The sequence below is a fragment of the Mesocricetus auratus genome, unplaced genomic scaffold (genome assembly GCF_017639785.1).
Source record: "Mesocricetus auratus isolate SY011 unplaced genomic scaffold, BCM_Maur_2.0 Super-Scaffold_100008, whole genome shotgun sequence".
In the NCBI taxonomy this organism is placed as follows: Eukaryota; Metazoa; Chordata; class Mammalia; order Rodentia; family Cricetidae; genus Mesocricetus; species Mesocricetus auratus.
The window spans coordinates 34,256,131-34,275,215 of NW_024429192.1; the positions used below are offsets into that span (position 1 = coordinate 34,256,131).

Genomic DNA, 19,085 nt, shown 5'->3' on the forward strand with positions numbered 1-19,085 from the left:
ATGAGTGTGTATAAGAGTATGCTCATGTAGAAATTATGAGGACACCTACATTATTGCTTTCAAACAAGTCTCTTTGTAAGTCTGGTCAGCAATCCCCAGTGATCACTGTGTCTCCACCTGCTCGCCTCCACAGAACTGGGGTTGCAGATGTCATAGCCAACGTGCAGTTTTTGCTTGCTTACTAGAGATACAATTTGGTTCCTTGCTAAAGCCTTCTGATGACACTTTCCATTGGTCTTTTATTTCATGAAGATTTTTATTTTAAAGATTACATGTCTTCCTCTTTGGAGGATTTTCCCTATAAGTCCTGATGCTGTCTTGTCTTTTCAGGGGTCCTCTGACTGGCCAATTTTGCAAGGTTATCTTTTTTATATAATAACTTTTCTTATTTAATTTTTGCACATATTACTCCCTGTCCTTCTTCCCAACCTCCCCAATCCCCCCAACCTGCCACTCCATTCCAAGTCTTCTCCCTAGGGAGGGTAAAGCCTTCCATTGGGGGTTTTCAAAGACTGTCATATCATCCCAGGCAGGCCCTAGGCTCTCCCTATGTGTCCAGGCTAAGAGAGCATCCCTCCATGTGGAATGGGATCCCAAAGTCCATTAGTATGTCAGAAATAAATGCTGATCCAAGGGATCCAAGGTCCCATATATTGCTGAGGCCTCCTCTCTGACACCCAGATTCAGTGGGGTCTGTATCAGTCCTATGATGGCCTCTCAGTCATCAGTCTGTGGTCCATGCATTCCCCCTTGTTTAGGTTGCAGCCTCTGTCGGTTTCACCAGCCGGGTCTTGATTCCTTTGGTATTCTCTCCTTTTTGCAACTGCATTCTAGGAGTTAAGTTCGATTTTTAGCTGTGGGTGTCAGCCTCTGCTACCGTCAGCAACTAAATGAGGATTCTAGGATGGCATATAAGGAAGTCATCAATCTCATTATCATGGGAGGGCATTTAGGATTGCCTGAATGTCACTTGGTGTAATTTTTGTAGATCTCTGAAAATATCACTAGTGCCAGATCTCTCCTTGAACCTATAATGGCTCCCTCTATTATGGTATCTCTCATCCTTCTTTCCTCTCCTCTCTTACTGCTCTCCTGTGTTCTCCACTCCCCTCCTCTTCTTCCCCTCTCTTTCTCCCATCTCCATCTCTCCTCCCCTCCCCACTGATCCCAATCCAATTAGGAGATCTCCTCCAATAACCTTCTCTGGTTTGACATGAATATCTCTCTCAGCGTCCTCCCTGCTTCCAGACTCTATGGCGGTGGGATTGTAGGCTCCAATGCTCCATGTCTAAAATCCATATATGAGTGAGTTTGTCTTTTTGTGACTGGGTTACTTCACCCAGGATGGTCTCTTCTAGTTCCATCCTTTGCCTGTGAATTTCAAATTACCAGTTTTTTTTTCTGCTGAGTAGTAGTCGATTGTGTAAATGTACCACATTTTCTCTATCCACTCTTCAGTTGAGGGGCATCTAGGTTGCTTCTAGGTTTTGGCTATTACAAATAATGCTTCTATGAACATAGTTGAGCAGATGTCCATATTATATGAATGTGCATCTTTTGGGTGTATGCTGGGTCTTGTGGTAGCCTGATTTCCATTTTCTTGAGGAATCTCCATATCGATTTCCAAAGCGACTGTACAAGTTGGGACTCCCTCCCCCGCCTCTCTCTGTCCCTGTCTTTCATCTCCACTCTCCTGCTCCTGCTGCTCCTGTCTCCAGAGGCTGGTATCCCCTCTCCCCTTTCTCCTTTTTATGATTCCTTTCCCCAATAAAAAAATCCCTCTGCTTAAACCCTGTCTCATGGCATCTTTCTCTAGAGTGATGCTTTTCTTAAATTACCACAGAAATTATTAAGGTAAAGCTTGAATATCTACTTGTAAAAGCTTCAAGTGCATATAATCAAATATTAAATAATAGTAAAACACTATGGTACTATTGAACAAAGTTGATTTGGAGAGAAATATGAAAATGGGAACACACATAAGTGAGTATGTGTGTGAGTGTGTGTTATTGTGTGTGTGTGTGTCTGAGAGAGAGAGAGAGAGAGAGAGAGAGAGAGAGAGAGAGAGAGAGAGAGAGAGAGAGAGAGAAAGTTTCCTGTTGGCCTTTTTATGCATTGTACAGTTTCATACCTCCTGAGATCTCCGTCTACTGTTCCACCTTGTCTTTCTTCTACCATCCTTGAAATGCCATACATATTGATACAACACAGGCACTCACTCTAAAATCTCACCTCTGTTCATGTAAAACTAGCTTTTATATTCTACAGCCTGCAGACACTCTCTCCTTTCACAAATGTTGATGCTAGGTGATTTTTCATGACAAAAGCTGATAAAATCAAACCCACTTTAATATTTTTAAAGTATTTTCATAATGTTATGCACATACCTTTTAATATCAAATAGCATTACATTACATATGAAACCTTACATTATACATATGAAACTTCACATAAATGTTGTGAAATTGGAGCAAACTGTCTTCACAATAAATAAAATGCATTGAGTATGTCACTCAGCCCATGGTTGGTGAAATGTCTCTGCTGGAAAAGCTTTCACAAAGCCTTAAGACTTGACACTTGCATAGGTTGTTTTCCTGCTTCCACAGATGCTCTATCACACACTCACACACACACACACACACACATACACATACACACACACACACACCATAAACAAACAAGCAAGCAAATGTAAATAATGAGCTCAAATATATTACTTTGCTTAGAACTGTTACTGCAAACAAACACAAACTGTTGTTGCCATTGTCTTTTCTTGGTAGACATAGATATCCTAAACTAAATTGATAGTTTCATTAGCTTGGATAGACTGTGACAAAATATTATAGATAAGCTATCACAAGGATCAAAAGACCTAATCACATCTTGTAAGTATTTAAAACCGTCATTACTACTGCATAATTCCAGAGACCCACATCCCAATATTCTTGAAGGTAAGTCCTCAGAAGTCCTCCTGAGGGGCACAGCTAAAGCTCCAGAAACACTGGAAGGTTATTAATCTAGCTGCTGTTACCCTTTCTTCCTAGATACAACCTTTGTTATTGCATGTATTTTGTTGCTGTTATGTTCTACTATGTCTAGCTTCATTTTTCTACATTTCACTACCAAGTTTGATCAGTCATATTTGCTTATTCTGTCTTTTCTCCAGTGAGTATTTTTGGTTGCCTTGTAAAATTTCATATGGAATTTAGAGTGAAAATTTATGTGAAGGTCCTAAATTTTATTCCATTGATCTATGGAACTGTTTTAAATGCAAATACCATGATGCCTTTTTTATTAAATATGCTTCATTTTGTTTATTTTAACATGCACATTAGTTTAAATTTAAAACAATTAAATGAATGAAAGCAGCCCTTATTTGCACATGTTCTATATGTGACAGAGATGGCAAAAGATACCTATCAGTAGATTTTGCAGCATTTAAGTATGCAATATACTTATACATTTTACCTTAGGTCAATGTATGCAAAGCTTATGGAATACTATCATCTGAACATTCCAAAGATTGAGATCTTGTTTAGTCATTGTAAACATGCTTAAGTCCTGGCTCTAAATCACTACACACACACACACACACACACACACACACACACACACACACACACACACACACACACAAAATAATAATATAGAACAGGAAGAGCAATAGCAAAAGTGACAGAGCTAGAGTGACTGAAAGGGGAAGAAAATGAGGGAAGGGATAGAGGGGCATGGGGAAACAGTGTCTAAGAGCCAAATTGCATAGATGTGACCAGGAGAACAATGCCCTCTATGTCAGAAGAGAAAAACATATGGAGTAATAGAGTCTAAAACAGCAAAGACAAGGCCTGCAGGAATCATCACCAAGTCCTCCGCATCTATATTGTACCTCTCATTTGATCATTTCACATGGACTCCTAAGTGAGTGGATTGCTGAGTTTCTGATTCTTCTGCCTTCTCTTGAGCTCTTTTCCTTCCTACAACTTCGATGTTATGTTAATGTATTTTGTTTCATTGTATTGTTTTATTTTGTTATCTCTTAGAAGCCTGTTCTTTTCTTTATTTTATTTTATTATTTTAATTTTAAATATCTTGCTTCACATGTCAATCCCAGTTACCTCTCCCTCCCCTCCTCCCACACCTCTCCACCATCCCACACAGCCTCCCACCTTATCCCCACTTCCTTCCTCATAGGTGATATCTAGAGTCTGCCATTTCACTCAGGGCAGGATCCAGGCACTCCCCTAAGAGTCCAGGCTGAGAGACCATCCCTCTTTTTGTCCATTTGCATGCCAGGGATAAACACTGATCCACTGACCAGGGCCCCATAGGTTGTCCAGGCCTCCTTACTGACTCTCATACTCAGAGGGTCTGCATCAGTCCCATGCTGGCCTCCTAGCTGTCGGTCTGGGGTTCAAGAGCTCCCCCTTGTTCAGATCAGCTGTCTCTGCTGGTTTTGCCAGCCCATTCTTTGCCAATTTGCTCATCGCTCCTCTCTCTGTGTCACTGGGTTCCATGGGTTCAGTTCACTGTTTAACTGTGGGTGTTCTTTTCTAATGAAACACAGAAAGATAGTGAATTCAGATGGGAGTGGAGCAGGTGGGATAGAACTGAGAGAAGTAAAGTGGAAAATAAACAAAAAACAAAAAATATTTTCCATAAAAGGGTAAAAAGTCAAAAAACAAGAAAAGAAGGAGGGGTGGAGGGGGAGGAGGGGAAGGAGGAGGAGAAGCAGCAGCAGCAGCAGCAGCAGCAGAAGAAGAAGAAGAAGAAGAAGAAGAAGAAGAAGAAGAAGAAGAAGAAGAAGAAGAAGGAGAAGGAGAAGAAGGAGAAGAAGAATCACATAATATTGATGTCAATTGTCATTTCAACATGACCCATATTTTTGTTCTTATTCCACAATTCATACCTAATCAGCCACTTGCCCCAAAGTCTAATATTTTCTCTATCTGAAATTATATTACTATACATATATTTTCCAATTTACAAGTAATCAACATACACTACAATATTTACTTCATAGCAATAAAAATGTAATTTTTAGTCAACCATGTAATCATAAGGTGAAAATATAATAAAGGAACTTATTTCATTTATACTTAACATACAATCTGATTGTGGGGAGTTAAATCCATTGTACAATAAGGGGCATTTGTGTTTCTCTAGGAACTTTTGAAAATACTATAAAAGGGTACTGTCAGTCTTCCAATGGAAAGCCATTGCCAATTATAAGAGCCAGCCTGTCATCTGTTCTCTATGGCATTGTTTAGAAGTCTTTGTCAGTACCCTACCACTCCAGTACAAATCTAATTCAGACTTAAATCAGTTTCTCATCCATAAAGGAATTGATTATACCTGATGCCCACGAGATGAAGGAGACTATATATTTCATAGTTTTATTATGCTGAAAACACATGACTTGTCTCTTTCAACTCTAGCTGATAGCAAATTTCTTCTGTGAACAGGAAATATTTGTGGAAGGAGGAAATGACTCATTGAGTATGAAGAATAATAAAGACCTTGAAGTCCAGATGTTACCATACTTGACATCAAACATTTTTACTTCCCAACTTTCTTGTAGAGTTTCCACTGGCCAGGATTTGTCTAGAATCATTGGTAGCACCCTAAGGTTTGAGATTCCATATCACTGTTATATAAACAAATGCTTATTTGTTACAGTACAGTTAATTTCCAGTCACATTGCATGTTAAACTCACTATACAGAAAGGAGGATTTTTTTGCTTATACAATAAACATTTGCAATGTTGTGAGGAAGCAGCTTCAAATAACTACTTCTACTATTCTATTATTTCTGCTGATGACATTAGAAAGGTGTCAGTTTAGGGAAAGTGGCTGGAGTTAGCAAGCAGCTCTCCACATTTGGTTCAAAATGAAATAACCCTGAAACAGCACACTTGTAGCAAGATGCCTAATTTCCTACTGAGCAGGCAGCCATTAAGGTACACTAGTTAGAAAACCCTAAAAGGACACAGTGATTAGGGATATAGATCTTCAAAATGAAGGGGATTTATTACTGCTCAAAAAGGTAACTAATAATTGTTTTAAAATATCCACGGTTAGAAAATCTTGCTACCGTTCTTAAAAATTGATTTTTCTGACAGCTCATATATTGTGTAAGTCAATAAGTTTTGTAACTTTGTGTATAACTTGAAATATTGGATGGTGATACCTCCAGAAATCTTTCTTTCTTTCTTTCCTTCTTTCTTTCTTCTTTCTTCTTTTTTTTTTTTGCTTCTGATTGTTTGGGATATCCAGGGTATTTTGTACTTTCAAATGAAATTTAACATTATTTTTTAATTTCTATGAGGAACTGCATTGGAATTTTGATGGAAACTGCGTTGAATATGTAGATTCATTTTGGTAATGGCCATTTTCACAATATAGATGCAGGAGATTAGTTTTTCTTATATTCTGAAACAGGATTGGTTAAATTAGAGTAGGAGAAGGGAAGGTAGGGAGTTGGAGGGAGGAAGCATAAAGAGGGATAAATTAAAAAATGACTTTCTGAAAAAGCCACGTGGAAACCTACCTACTACTAATATAAAGGCTTTGACCATATGATCAATTAAAGAAATTAAGGATATTATTGTTATAAGATTCCTCTATTACAGAAAGCATTTGTATTTATATAAATATATGTGTGCATGCACATTTAGACACAAACCCTCACACATTGTTATGTTCTCAATATACAATGTCTACTAAAAGAATAATTTATTGAAATAAAAATTTTCAGGATGTTGGGTGGAATCACTAAGTGACTGACTGGTCCTCAAGTCTTCAAATTCATGGACACTGCTGTTTGGATAGCATGGCTATTGGTCTCTATCCTACAACATCTGTTTTTGTTTTTCCTCTATTCTTATGCAGACTTACTATAATTTTTATCAGATTTATTATTAAACTAAGGGAGTTTAGAAATGTTCAAATGCATTTTGTATTATCAGGACTACTACTTTTGGATTTTCTCTTGTAAGAAATGTAGACAGTTGCTTTAATAAAATTATGTTTTTATTAGTATAGACATTGTGGCATCAAAATACTCACTGAATTCAATTTCATTTCTAAGCCAAAATTGACATAAAGCCACTAAGCATGTCACGATGATGAAATAGAATGAAATTGAGTGTGATTTTTAATTTATTAAGCTGACTTGCTCATTGAGATTTGATGTTTATCAGTCCTTTGGGAAGACATGATTTTGCACATACCTCCATGAGCAATGCCCAGTTAATGAACTGCATTTTATCCCAAAGGGAATCCTAAAGCATTCTAAGGGGAATCCCAGTTCTCCACATCCTCTTCCCCAGGAAAAAAACTGCATATATTCAATTGTTTAATACTGTGTCCAAAGATTAATTATATAAACAGCATTTCCTTTAGCTTTGTAAGTGAAGTCATCCAAGTGAGTCACTAACCTACATGGTCTTCATATCAGTGCTGTCATGTGTTATTTCTGCTTTTGAAAAATCTCTACAATTCATTAGAAGGTAATGGTAACATTGAAAATATTTCTTAACATTAATCTTTGTAAGAGCGATCTACAATTTACAAGGTTTAAAATCTATGAACTTATAGTAATTTTGACATATATTTACAAAATGCAAAAATAGGTAGGGGGTATTTTTTAAAAATTAAAGAATGAAAAATCTGCTTGTTGTATTTTTGTGACTAAAATCTGAGCAAGGAACACAACTACAAATTTAACTATTCCCTAAATAAGGATTTATTGTCATTCCAGCAGGATTATTAGGACTTTTCAGTTGTGTTGAGAAAAAATAAGAATGCTTCAAAATTCAGTTCTTAAATTGATGACATTATCCTTGTATAAGAAATAATTAGACAATTCTAATATAAACACTCATCCAAGGGAATTATGTTTTTTGATTAAAACTCAAGGTCTACAAATTAAACAGTAATTCCTTTTTGGCTCCTCATATGACAATAGCTCTATTGAATGTCTTATCTGTATGTGATATAGATATAAAATATGTGCAAATAAATATTTATCATTATAATTATATATACATGTACAAATATATGAACACTGGAACACTCATATAAATATATACAAATGTAATTGAGACTATATAATAATATTAATTACATATTATGTTGTAATTATATATTCATAGGAGAATATATCTAACTGTGTGTACATATATATCAACATTTGTTATTTGAAAGATACCTGCATACACTGTATTTGAGGATTTTCAATGACTCTGTGCTTAGGGATATCATAGAAACAAACTCATTCAATATAATTACTTTTTCTGCACAATTATTGGCATTGGTTCTCCACACAGTCTGTATCTATTCATTATTTGGCTCCGGTTATATACTAAAATGAAATAAAGTATCCCTTTTGTTAATTACTATCATTATACTTATATAAATAAGAATTTTAAAGTTGAAGCCTCCTCTTAATGATAAAGTGAAGTGATTGTGATAATGCAGTTTTAAAGAACACTAGGGTTAGGACAAATGTTCTACCCAGACCTCTGGACTTTTCCCATTATTTTCTTTGGTCATCTCTCAAGCATCTTCTTATCCTCTTGGCTTGCCTTTACTATACTTATCAATTTATGACTGTTACTTTTGGCTATTTTTATGACCTTTTAGTTTATTTTCTTCCATGTAAGTTCTGCGTTTTCATCTCTCTTCTCTCTTTTCTTCTCTGATTATCCGCTCTTTCTTATCAATTTCTTCTCAGTTGCCCACTCTTTCTTTTGAGAACTTGCTCAAAGAATTTTATGGAAGAAAGGAGTTAAATGGATCCATGTAACATAGACAAGTGCCAACAGTTTTCTGTGTTTGATGAAGGCTCTGTATCACTCATGCTCCTTATCTCAAGCCATTGCCTTCACATTAATATCTTGCTACTCCATGACTTTTATTTCATTCAATAAAGTGTCTTGTCCAAGCCAGTAACAATCTCTGTATTTGCCCTCTAAACAATGTCTCATCACTTTCTCTCTCTACCTAGGCATTGGTTTTTGACTTGGCACTGTATTTCTGTTACTTTCATTGTTATTCTTTTCCCAGTGTCCACAATACTCAGCCTTTTGGTTCACTCCTGCTCATTTCTTTGACCACTTGCCTCTCTATTTTCTCTCCTTTGGACATGCACCTTAGGTTTAACATAGGAAATGAGTTTATTGAATGAAAGTTGGTGCTAAAAGGGCAAATGGAGGAACAGGGCTGGACAGATGGTTTGGCAGTTAGGAGCACTTGTCACACTTGCAGAGAGGTTCCAGATTCAGTTCCTAGTGCCCATTTGGTGGCTCACAACCACCTGTAACACTATCTCCAAAAGATCTGAAAAATTGAAAGACTTCTGGTAAAGATGTGATTTCATATCAAATCCTGCCCCCATAGTGACCTTAAAATATTAGTGAATGTTCCATTATATTTATTTTATTTCTTTTCAGGCAATGTCCAGTGAGCAACACCTGGAAAAAGAGAATGCTACATTTCTGACAGAGTTTGTTCTCACAGGACTCACATATCATCAAGGGCTGCAAGTGCCCCTGTTCCTGCTATTCTTGGTGGTATATCTCTTCACTGTTGTGGGAAACCTAGGTCTCATTGCTCTCATCTACAGTGACCCCCAGCTGCATATCCCTATGTACTTTTTCCTTGGGAGTTTGGCTTTTGTAGATGCTTGGATATCATCCGCAGTGACTCCTAATATGTTGGTTGACTTGTTATCCAAGAACAAGATGATATCACTTTCTGAATGCATGATACAATTTTTTGCCTTTGCATTTGGTGGAACCACGGAATGCTTTCTTTTAGGTACAATGGCTTATGATCGCTATGTAGCCATATGCAAACCATTACTTTATCCAGTTATTATGACCAACAGACTATGCATTAGACTACTAGTTTCAGTATTTGTAGGTGGATTTCTTCATTCCTTGTTTCATGTATTGTTTTTATTCAGATTAACATTCTGTAATTCTAATATAATCCATCACTTTTATTGTGATATTATACCATTGTATAATATTTCCTGTACTGATCCTGCTCTTAATCTTCTATTAGTATTTATTTTGTCTGGTTCAATACAGGTATTTACTATTATGACTGTCCTGGTTTCATATACACTAGTTCTGTTCACAATTTTAAAAAAGAAGTCAGTCCAAGGCATAAGGAAGGCTTTCTCTACCTGTGGAGCCCATCTCTTATCTGTGTCTTTATACTATGGGCCTCTTCTTTTCATGTATGTACTCCCTGCATCTCAACAAACAGATGATCAAGGTATGATGGACTCTCTGTTTTACACGGTCATAATTCCTGTGCTAAACCCAATTATCTACAGCCTGAGAAACAAGCAAGTCACAAACTCACTGAAAAAACGATTAGAGAGGCATATTTAGGTCTTGGGAGTCTCTTGTTTATTCACTATAAAACAGCCACAGGTGTTTTCAGCATGGTATATTTTTGTTTTGGAAAATGTTCAAAGATGTTGGCAATTAAAACTGTCACATTTCATTTATACTCTGATTTACTCAATTATTCAATTATTTAACTGTTACACATTTCTCCCATGGGGGTCTGTTTACTGCTTGTTACTAGAAGCTTTTAGAAAAACACTTCTTGCCCCCTTCTCCTAGTAAGACCTGTATGCAAGTTCCTGTTTATTGTCTAAAAGCTAATTCCTGTTTTTGGCCCACCCCTTTGTAGGAGGACCCTGTGAATGTAAACTTCTGACCTTGGTGTTTTTCCACCATACCTGACTTTGGTATATAAGGCTCTACCCTTGTAATAATAAATGCCATTCTCCTTGTAAGAATGAGCCGCTGTCTTTGTCTTTATTTTCATCCTCAGCCCTTAGCCTTGGATCATTGTGAAGTATGGTAGCACTGTAGCTGCGAACACACTGGCAGCTCGCTACATTTAATAATGATAAGGCAACATATCTAATAAAATCCTTAAAATATTAATATTTTTAGTCTGAAAATGTTGAACAGTCTCATTATGGTTTCATGCCATGTTAAGTAAAATACAACAAAAACATTCTACTGGTGTATGTGTTCTTCTGTTTGTCACTAGAAGAAACCATGCTGAGTGAGGTAACCCAGTCACAAAAAGACAAACATGGTATGTACTCTCTCATATGGATTCTAGACATAGAGTAAAGGAATGCCAGCCCACAATCCATGCCGAGAGAAACTAGGAAAGAAGCACAACCCTAAGAAAGATATACATGGTACCCTGGAGAAGGGGAAAGGGACAAGATCTCCTGAGCAAATTGGGAACATGGGGGAGGGGAAAGGGAGCTAGGAGAAAGAGAATGGAAGAAGAGGAGGTGGGAGAAGGACATGAGGGAGTGCGAAGTTTGAGTCAGGGGAAGACAAGAAGAGAGCAAGATAAGAGATACCATAATATTAAAGAGAAATCTGGCATTAGGGAAATTTACAGAAATCTACAAGGATAACACCAACTAACAATCTAATCAATAGTAGACAGGTTACCTTAAATGCCCTTCCCTGGTATGCCATCCTAGAGCCTTCATCCAGTAGCTGATGGAAGCAGAAGCAGTCACCCACAGCTAAACACTAAACTAAACTCCTGGAATTTAGTTTCAGAGAGAGAGGAATGATGAGCAAAGGAGTCAAGTACAGGAGGAAAACAATGCTGCCATTAACCATGTGACTTACTAGAGGCGCATACAGATGAGGTAATAAAAGAGCGGTTTACCACACCGCTAACCACACCCACTTTAGCATGACTAAAAACATATACAGAAATAGGTGGTAAACTATGTCACTAGCCAGGCCCACTTTTGGGCATGGCTAGGGGCGTTACGGAAGAAGATATAAAAGACTGAACAATGGAAGTTTCAGTCTCTTTTTCCGACTTTTGGCTTCCAGTTCGGTGGCAGAAAATACTCAGCTCATCTGGGTTACTTGTTTGGTCTCTTGTGAGTTATTTCTACAATAAATACTTAGTTTTACTTTCAGTAAGTGTGCCATTTATCATTGCAGCATCAGTCAAGACCAGCTTCTGGCTATTACAAATAATGTTGTTATGAACATAGTGGAGCACATGTCTTTGTTGTATGAATTTGCATCTTTGTATATATGCCTAAGAGTGAAATTGCTGGGTCTTGCGGTAGATTGATTCCCATTCCTGAGGAATCTCCATATTGATTTCCAAAGTGGGTGTACAAGTTGGCACTCCCACCAGCAGTGGAGGAGTGTTTCCCTCTCTCCACATCAACTCCAGCATAAATTGTCTTTGGTGTTTTTGATTTTAGCCATTCTGACAGGAGTAAGATAGTATCTCAAAGTCGTTTTGATTTGAATTTCACTGATGGCTAAGGATGTTGAGCACTTTCTCAAGTGCCTCTCAGCCATTTTAGCCTCCTCTATTGAGAATTCTCTATTTATTTCTGTACTCCACCTTTTAATTGGATACTTTCTAGACTTGGTGTTTTATAGACTAGCTTCTTGATTTCTTTGTAAATTTTGGAGATCAGCCCTCTGTCAGATGTGGGGTTAGTGAATATCTTTTCCCATTCTGTGGACTGCCTTTTTGTCTTGTTGACTGTGTCATTTGCCTTACAGAAGCTTCTTAGTTTCAGGAGGTCCCATTTGTTAATTGTTGATCTCAGTTTTTGTGCTACTGGTGTTATGTTCAGGAAGCAGTCTCCTGTACCAACTCGTTGAAGAGTATCTCCCACTTTCTCTTCTAAGAGTTTCAGTGTGGTTGGATTTATGTTGAGGTCTTTGATCCATCTGGACTTAAGTTTTGTGCAAGGCGATAGACATGGATCTATCTGCAGTCTTCTGTATGCCAATACCCCAGTTATGCCAGAACCATTTGTTGAAGATGCTTTCTTTTTTTCTATTGTATAGTTTTAGCTTCTTTGTCAAAAATCAAGTGTTCATAGGTGTGTGGTTTAAAATCAGGGTGTTCAATTAGGTTTTATTGGTCTACCTGTCTGATTTTGTGCAAATATCAAGCAGTTTTCAGGACTATAGCTCTATAATATGAGGTATGATGATGCCTCCTGAAGTTCCTTTATTGTATAGGGTTGTTTTTGGCTATCCTGGGCCTTTTGTTTTTCCATATATAGTTGGTTATTGTTCTTTCAAGGTCTGTGAAGAATTGTGCCAGAATTTTGATAGGGATTGCATTGAATCTGTAGACTGCTTTTGGAAAGCTTGCCATTTTTATTCTGTTGATCCTACCAATCCAAGAGCATAGGAGATCTTTCCATTTCCTGGTATACTCTTTGATTTCTTTCTTTAAAGACTCAAAGTTCTTGATATACAGGTCTTTCACTTCTTTGGTTAACATTATCCCCAGATATTTGATGTTGTTTATGGCTATTGTAAAGGGTGATGTTTCTTTGATTTTTTTCTCAGCACTTAATCATCTGTAAATAATAGGGGTACTGATTTTTTTGAGTTAACCTTGTATCCTGCCACTTTGCTGAAGGTGTTTACCAGCTCTAGGAGTTCCCTTGCAGAGTTTCTCGGGTCACTTATCTGCAAATAGTGAAAGCTTGACTTCTTCTTTTCCTATTTGCATCCCCTTGATCTCCTTTTGTTGTCTTATTTCTGTAGCTAGAACTTCAAGTACAATATTGAAGAGATATGGAGAGAGTGGACAGCCTTGTCTTGTTCCTGATATTAGAGGAATTGCGTTGATTTTTTCTCCATTTAGTTTGATGTTAGCTGTTGGTTTATTGTATATTTCTTTTATTATGTTCAGGTATATTCCTGTTATCCCTGATCTCTCTAGGGCCTTTATCATGAAGGGGTGCTGGATTTTGTCAAAGGCTTTTTCAGCATCTAGTGAGATGATCATGTGGTTTTTCTTTCGCAGTTTGTTTATATGGTGGATTATATTGATAGATTTTCTAATGTTGAACCATCCCTGCATTCCTGGGATGAAGCCTACTTGATCATGGTGGATGATTTTTCTGATGTGTTCTTGAATCCGGTTTGCTAGTATTTTATTTTTTGCATCGATGTTCATGGGGGAAATTGGTCTATAGTTCTCTTTATTAGTTGTGTCTTTGTGTGGCTTGGGTATCAAGGTAATTGTAGCCTCATAAAAAGAGTTTGGCAGTGAGCCTCTCACTTCTATTGTGTGGAATACTTTTAGGAGTATTGGAATTAGCTCTTTGAATTTCTGGTAGAATTCTGTACTGAAGCCATCTGGGCCTGGGCTTTATTTGGTTGGGAGACTTTCCCCTCAACTGAAGAGTGGATAGAGATAATGTGGTGCATTTACACAATGGAGTACTACTCAGCAGAAAAAAACAATGGAATCCTGAAATTCACAGGAAAATGGATGGCACTAGAAAAAATCATACTGAGTGAGGTAACCCAGTCACAAAAAGACAAACATGGTATGTACTCAATCATAAATGGATTTTAGACATGGATCAGGATAGTGCCAGTCACCACTTCCACTGACAGAGAGTCTGGGAAACAGAAAAGAGCCTAAGAGAGATATGCATGGTACCCCAGAGAAGAGGAATGAGGCAAGATCTTCTGAATAGATTGGGAACATGGCAAGGCTGGGGGGGGGAGTGGGAGCTGGGAAGAAGAGAAAGGGAGAACAGCAAGAGAGAGTAGGTCATGGAACAGGAAGGTTGAGTTGGGGGTAGTTCCTAGGTGCTTTCTTCAGGCCTTAATTCATGAGATTTTTTTTATTGAGATTAAATTTCTGTAATTCCAACATAATACATACTTTTATTGTGATATTATGCCTTTGTTGAAGATTTCATGCTCTGATCCTTCCATTAATTTCCTATTGGTATTTACCTTGGCTGGTTCCATTCAAGTAGTCACCATGGTAAAAGTTATAATCTCTTACACTTGTATTATCTTTACAATCTTACAAAGCAAGTCTTTCAAGGGGATAAAGAAATCCTTCTCCATCTGCGGAGCCCACCTCCTCTCTGTGTCTTTATACTATGGTCCTCTTCTTTTCATGTATGTACACCCTGCATCTCCACAAACAGATTATCAAGACATGCTGGACTCTTTATTTCACACAGTTATCATCCCCGTGTTAAATCTGGTTATCTACAGTCTGAGAAATAAACAAGTCAAAGATTCAGTGATAAAAGCTTTAAAAGGAAATGTTTAGATTTGATAATGGCATTTAGTATCTTTTGGACAAATGTCAAAGTATTCATGAGTGTAAATTTGTTATAACTCAAATACTACACTTTTAAAAAAAAGCAGTTGGTTTGCACTTCTTCCAGTTTTGCTTCCCTGAATGGCTCTTTTCCTGAATGAGAAATTGGACATTAAGTGATGAGTATGTCACTAGCATATATAATCTTCAAGTTTCATGTTTGAGTGAGTATGGGGAAGGTCTTTGGGTCTTCCTGTTATTGTGTATTCTTAACATACTGTTTCCTATGATCTAGTTTACCTCTGCTATTTAACCTGATGATCTAGGATCAGTTATGCTTGTGTCATAATGTTTGTGAAATGAAGATTTTATGAACAATGAACTGAAGTATTGGTGTGATAAATTTCTAAGAATAGTTTTAAAGCACAGTAAAGCCTTCTCTAAATGTGTATTGTAGACACAAAAAATGAGCAAGTTCAAGACATATTTTTTATCAAAAGGGGAACATAACTTAAATATTTGGCAAATTCTGTTTATTTTGAACTTTGTGGAGAAGAGAATTCATCAGAGTGTGATGGGGGCATAACCAAAAGCCAATCACAAAAGCAATTAAATATTCTGTTATCTTAACAGAACTAAGAAAATATTTTCCAGGGGAAAAAAGTTGATCAGGGTTTCCCTCCAATTAGAGGCTCAGAACCCAATAATGTTGAGGGAAGAGCATTTCATGAATCTGTGCCTGTTTCCCATTACAGAATGCATGTGCTTCTGGGGAAAGTTATGAGAATAAGCGACATAGAATTTAAGGAATTCACATACATATTTATCAGAAAATAACACACATAAACCCATTGCATGGATTTTCTTTTGGTACAGTAAGGCTCACCATACAAAGTCCTGATTTTACCAAGTATATGCCCAGGTAAAAACCACTATGTATCAAGGCTACTACTGTAAGAAGTCCAACTACATGAATTCCAGATAGAGTCATGATAATAGAATTATGAAGATAGGGGATGGTAGAGAGGTTGGAAGGATTTGAAAGGAGTTGGGGAAGGGAAACCTGTGATCATAATATATTGTATAAAAAGTTTTTTCTTCTCAACCCCATATACTAAAGGTTTTATAAAAAGGAAATATAGATCTCTAGGTCATTAGGCTATTAACCATCTTCATTCCTATTAGCAAGAGTCTAACAAAGCCCCTGGCCACACAGAATACAGAAGTCACCTAGATTATTAACTGTATCTGCTCCTGTTAGTGAAAGCCTAGGAGAGTCAGATGTGACCTTGGTCATACAGATAGCACAGAGATCACCGAGGCTATAAACCACCTCCATTCCCAGCATTCTGGACAGAAAACAGGTTATTCATCTTTTCATTTGAAGAGACAACCCTGCATGTTTAATATTCCTGCTTTCCCAGGCACATTTCTGTGAGTGCATGACCCTCTGTGTCCCCAGCACCACACTTTGCAAATGTGTATGTGAATGAGGCATACGTGTGCATGTATGTTTATATGTATGTGAGAATACAAATTGTGTGGATGTGTATGCCCAAGACTAATATTAGGAATCATTCTATATTGTTCTTACATTGTACTTACTGAAGCAAGGTCAATGAAACCAGAGTTATTTGGCATGCCTAGTCTTGCTAGTCAATTGCTGTGAGATTTTCTGCCCCTGACTTTGAAGACTGGAATCACAGATGGGTTATCACAACACTAGGAACTTTTGTGGTTTTCTCCACACTCTGGCCCTCATGCTTGTGCAGCAAGAGCTTAACTGATGAATCATCCCCTCAGCCTCAAACTGTGTGTAATTATTGTTTACCACTGCATATGCCAAGATAGTTGGCATTCAATACTTAATGTAGTCTTAACAATTATCTTTATTCTATGTTTATGCCCACCTTGTTCTTTTGTTAATGGTATTATGACCAATATTACATTTCAACATCTGGATTTTTAACAATATTATACTCAATACCATTGTTTGCTTCCTTCTATCTGAGTAGAACTGGCCACCAGGCCCAGCAGAGCACATTTGACAGAGGTGTAGTTGTTTCAATGAGAATGGCCCCCATAGACTCACATATTTGAATGATCAGTTCCACAGTTGGTAGAATTGTTTGGAAGGACTACAAGGTATATTACCTTGTTGAAGGAGAAGTGTCACTAGTGGTCAACTGCCTCAGTGCCATGCCTTCATAAGGCACTGCTGAGCTGCATCCACAGAGCAGTCACAAGAGGCTGAAAGTGGGGCCAAAAGGTGGTGGCACATGCCTTTAATCCCAGCACTCGGGAGGCAGAGGCAGAGGCAGAGGCAGAGGCAGAGGCAGAGGCAGAGGCAGAGGCAGAGGCAGAGGCAGAGGCAGAGGCAGAGGCAGAGGCAGAGGCAGAGGCAGAGGCAGAGGCAAAGGAGGCAGAGGCAGAGGCAGAGGCAAAGGAGGCAGAGGCAGAGGCAGAGGCAGAGGCAGAGAGGCAGAGGAGAGGCAGAGAGAGGCAGAGAGGGGCAGAGAGAGGCAGAGAAAGGCAGAGAAAGGCAGAGGCAAAGAATCTCTGTGAGGTCGAGGCCAGCCTGGTCTACAAGAGCAAGTTCCAGAACACCCTCCAAAGCCACAGAGAACCCTGTCTTGAGAAACCAAAACCAAAAATAAAAGAGGTTGAAAGTGTATTTTCAGGCAAATCTACAAGAATGCCAGCATATTTTTTTCAATATGAGCTGTAAAGGTCAATATGTTGTGGCACAAAGAAACAGATTAAAGAGAGAGTAATTATTTCCTTGAACTGTGCAGTCACTGGTGACCGTATGAGGCTCCTCTGGTGATAGTTCTAATCCCATGATCACTAAGATAGCCCTGGCTAAACAGGTCACAAAAGAAAACCAAAAAGAAAGGAATTAGTGGGGATGAGAGTAAAGCAGGATGTGGGATAGGGAGTGGTCAGAATACATTCTATACATCCATCAAATTGTGAAAGAATAAACATCAATCAAGAAAATAACAGAAATAAAGTAACTGCCAACTACTATGTTTAGATAAACATATCCAAAAGATTTGTTCTATGAATCGAGAAATAAAATCTTTCTACTACAAACATAAATTAAAGAGATTTGTGACTGTGACGCCAGTATTACAGAAGATATTAAAGTAGTTCTACACAGGGAAAGTTAATGAAGCATTACACATTTGATAACAAGAACACACAAAAGAAGCAAAAATCTTACTAGGAGAAGAGATAAAGAAAATTAGGAAAGTACCAGCCATGATTAATCAGTATAATAGTACACCTCTAGATTAATGGAGAGAAAGAGGTGGGAGGGGAAGAAAATAAAAATGAAATTACTGAAAACAACCAGAAGGAAAACAACACAAAGGGAACCAGTCCAAAGGAAGCCTTCAAGTATGCGTACAAATATTGAATTCAGCAGTAAATAGAAGGATACTGGATTCAGAAGCTAGACAAATAATTGAAACTCTGGTTTTGAAAATGCTAATGCACAAGGCCAAAGCATTATTAGGCCTTTAAAGGCAAGGTCAGCATCTTTGGAGGAATGGATCCAAGATACAATTAATATTAAGATAATGCCCATGATGTTGCATACATTCCACATTATATATATATTTATTTATTTAAATTAGAAACAATCTCATTTTACATATCAATCCCAGTTCCCTCTCCCTCCCATCCTTCCATGGCCCCTCAATGACCCCCCTCATCCCATTTGTCATCTGCTCCATAGAAACGGTAAGGGTGAGTCCTTTCATGGGGAATCATCAAAGTCTGTCACACCATTTGGAGAAAGGCCTAGGACCTCCCCCAAAGACCAGGCTGGGGAAATCCACAGAAACAGCTGAAGTGAACAAGGATGAGCTCGTGGACCCAAGACTGAAATCTCAGAAACCATCATGGGACAGAACCAGGCCCTCTGAATATGGGTGTCAGTTAGGAGACCT

General features: G+C 37.9%; 1 protein-coding gene across 1 annotated transcript; it reads left to right on the forward strand.

Annotated features, from left to right (window-relative positions):
* The first annotated feature begins 9,419 nt into the window (after nt 1-9,419).
* LOC101841899 (olfactory receptor 186) lies at nt 9,420-10,403 on the forward strand. Its single transcript, XM_005076739.2, has one exon. The coding sequence runs from the start codon at nt 9,420-9,422 to the stop codon at nt 10,401-10,403; it is 984 nt and encodes a 327-aa protein (XP_005076796.1).
* The last annotated feature ends 8,682 nt before the right edge of the window (nt 10,404-19,085 follow it).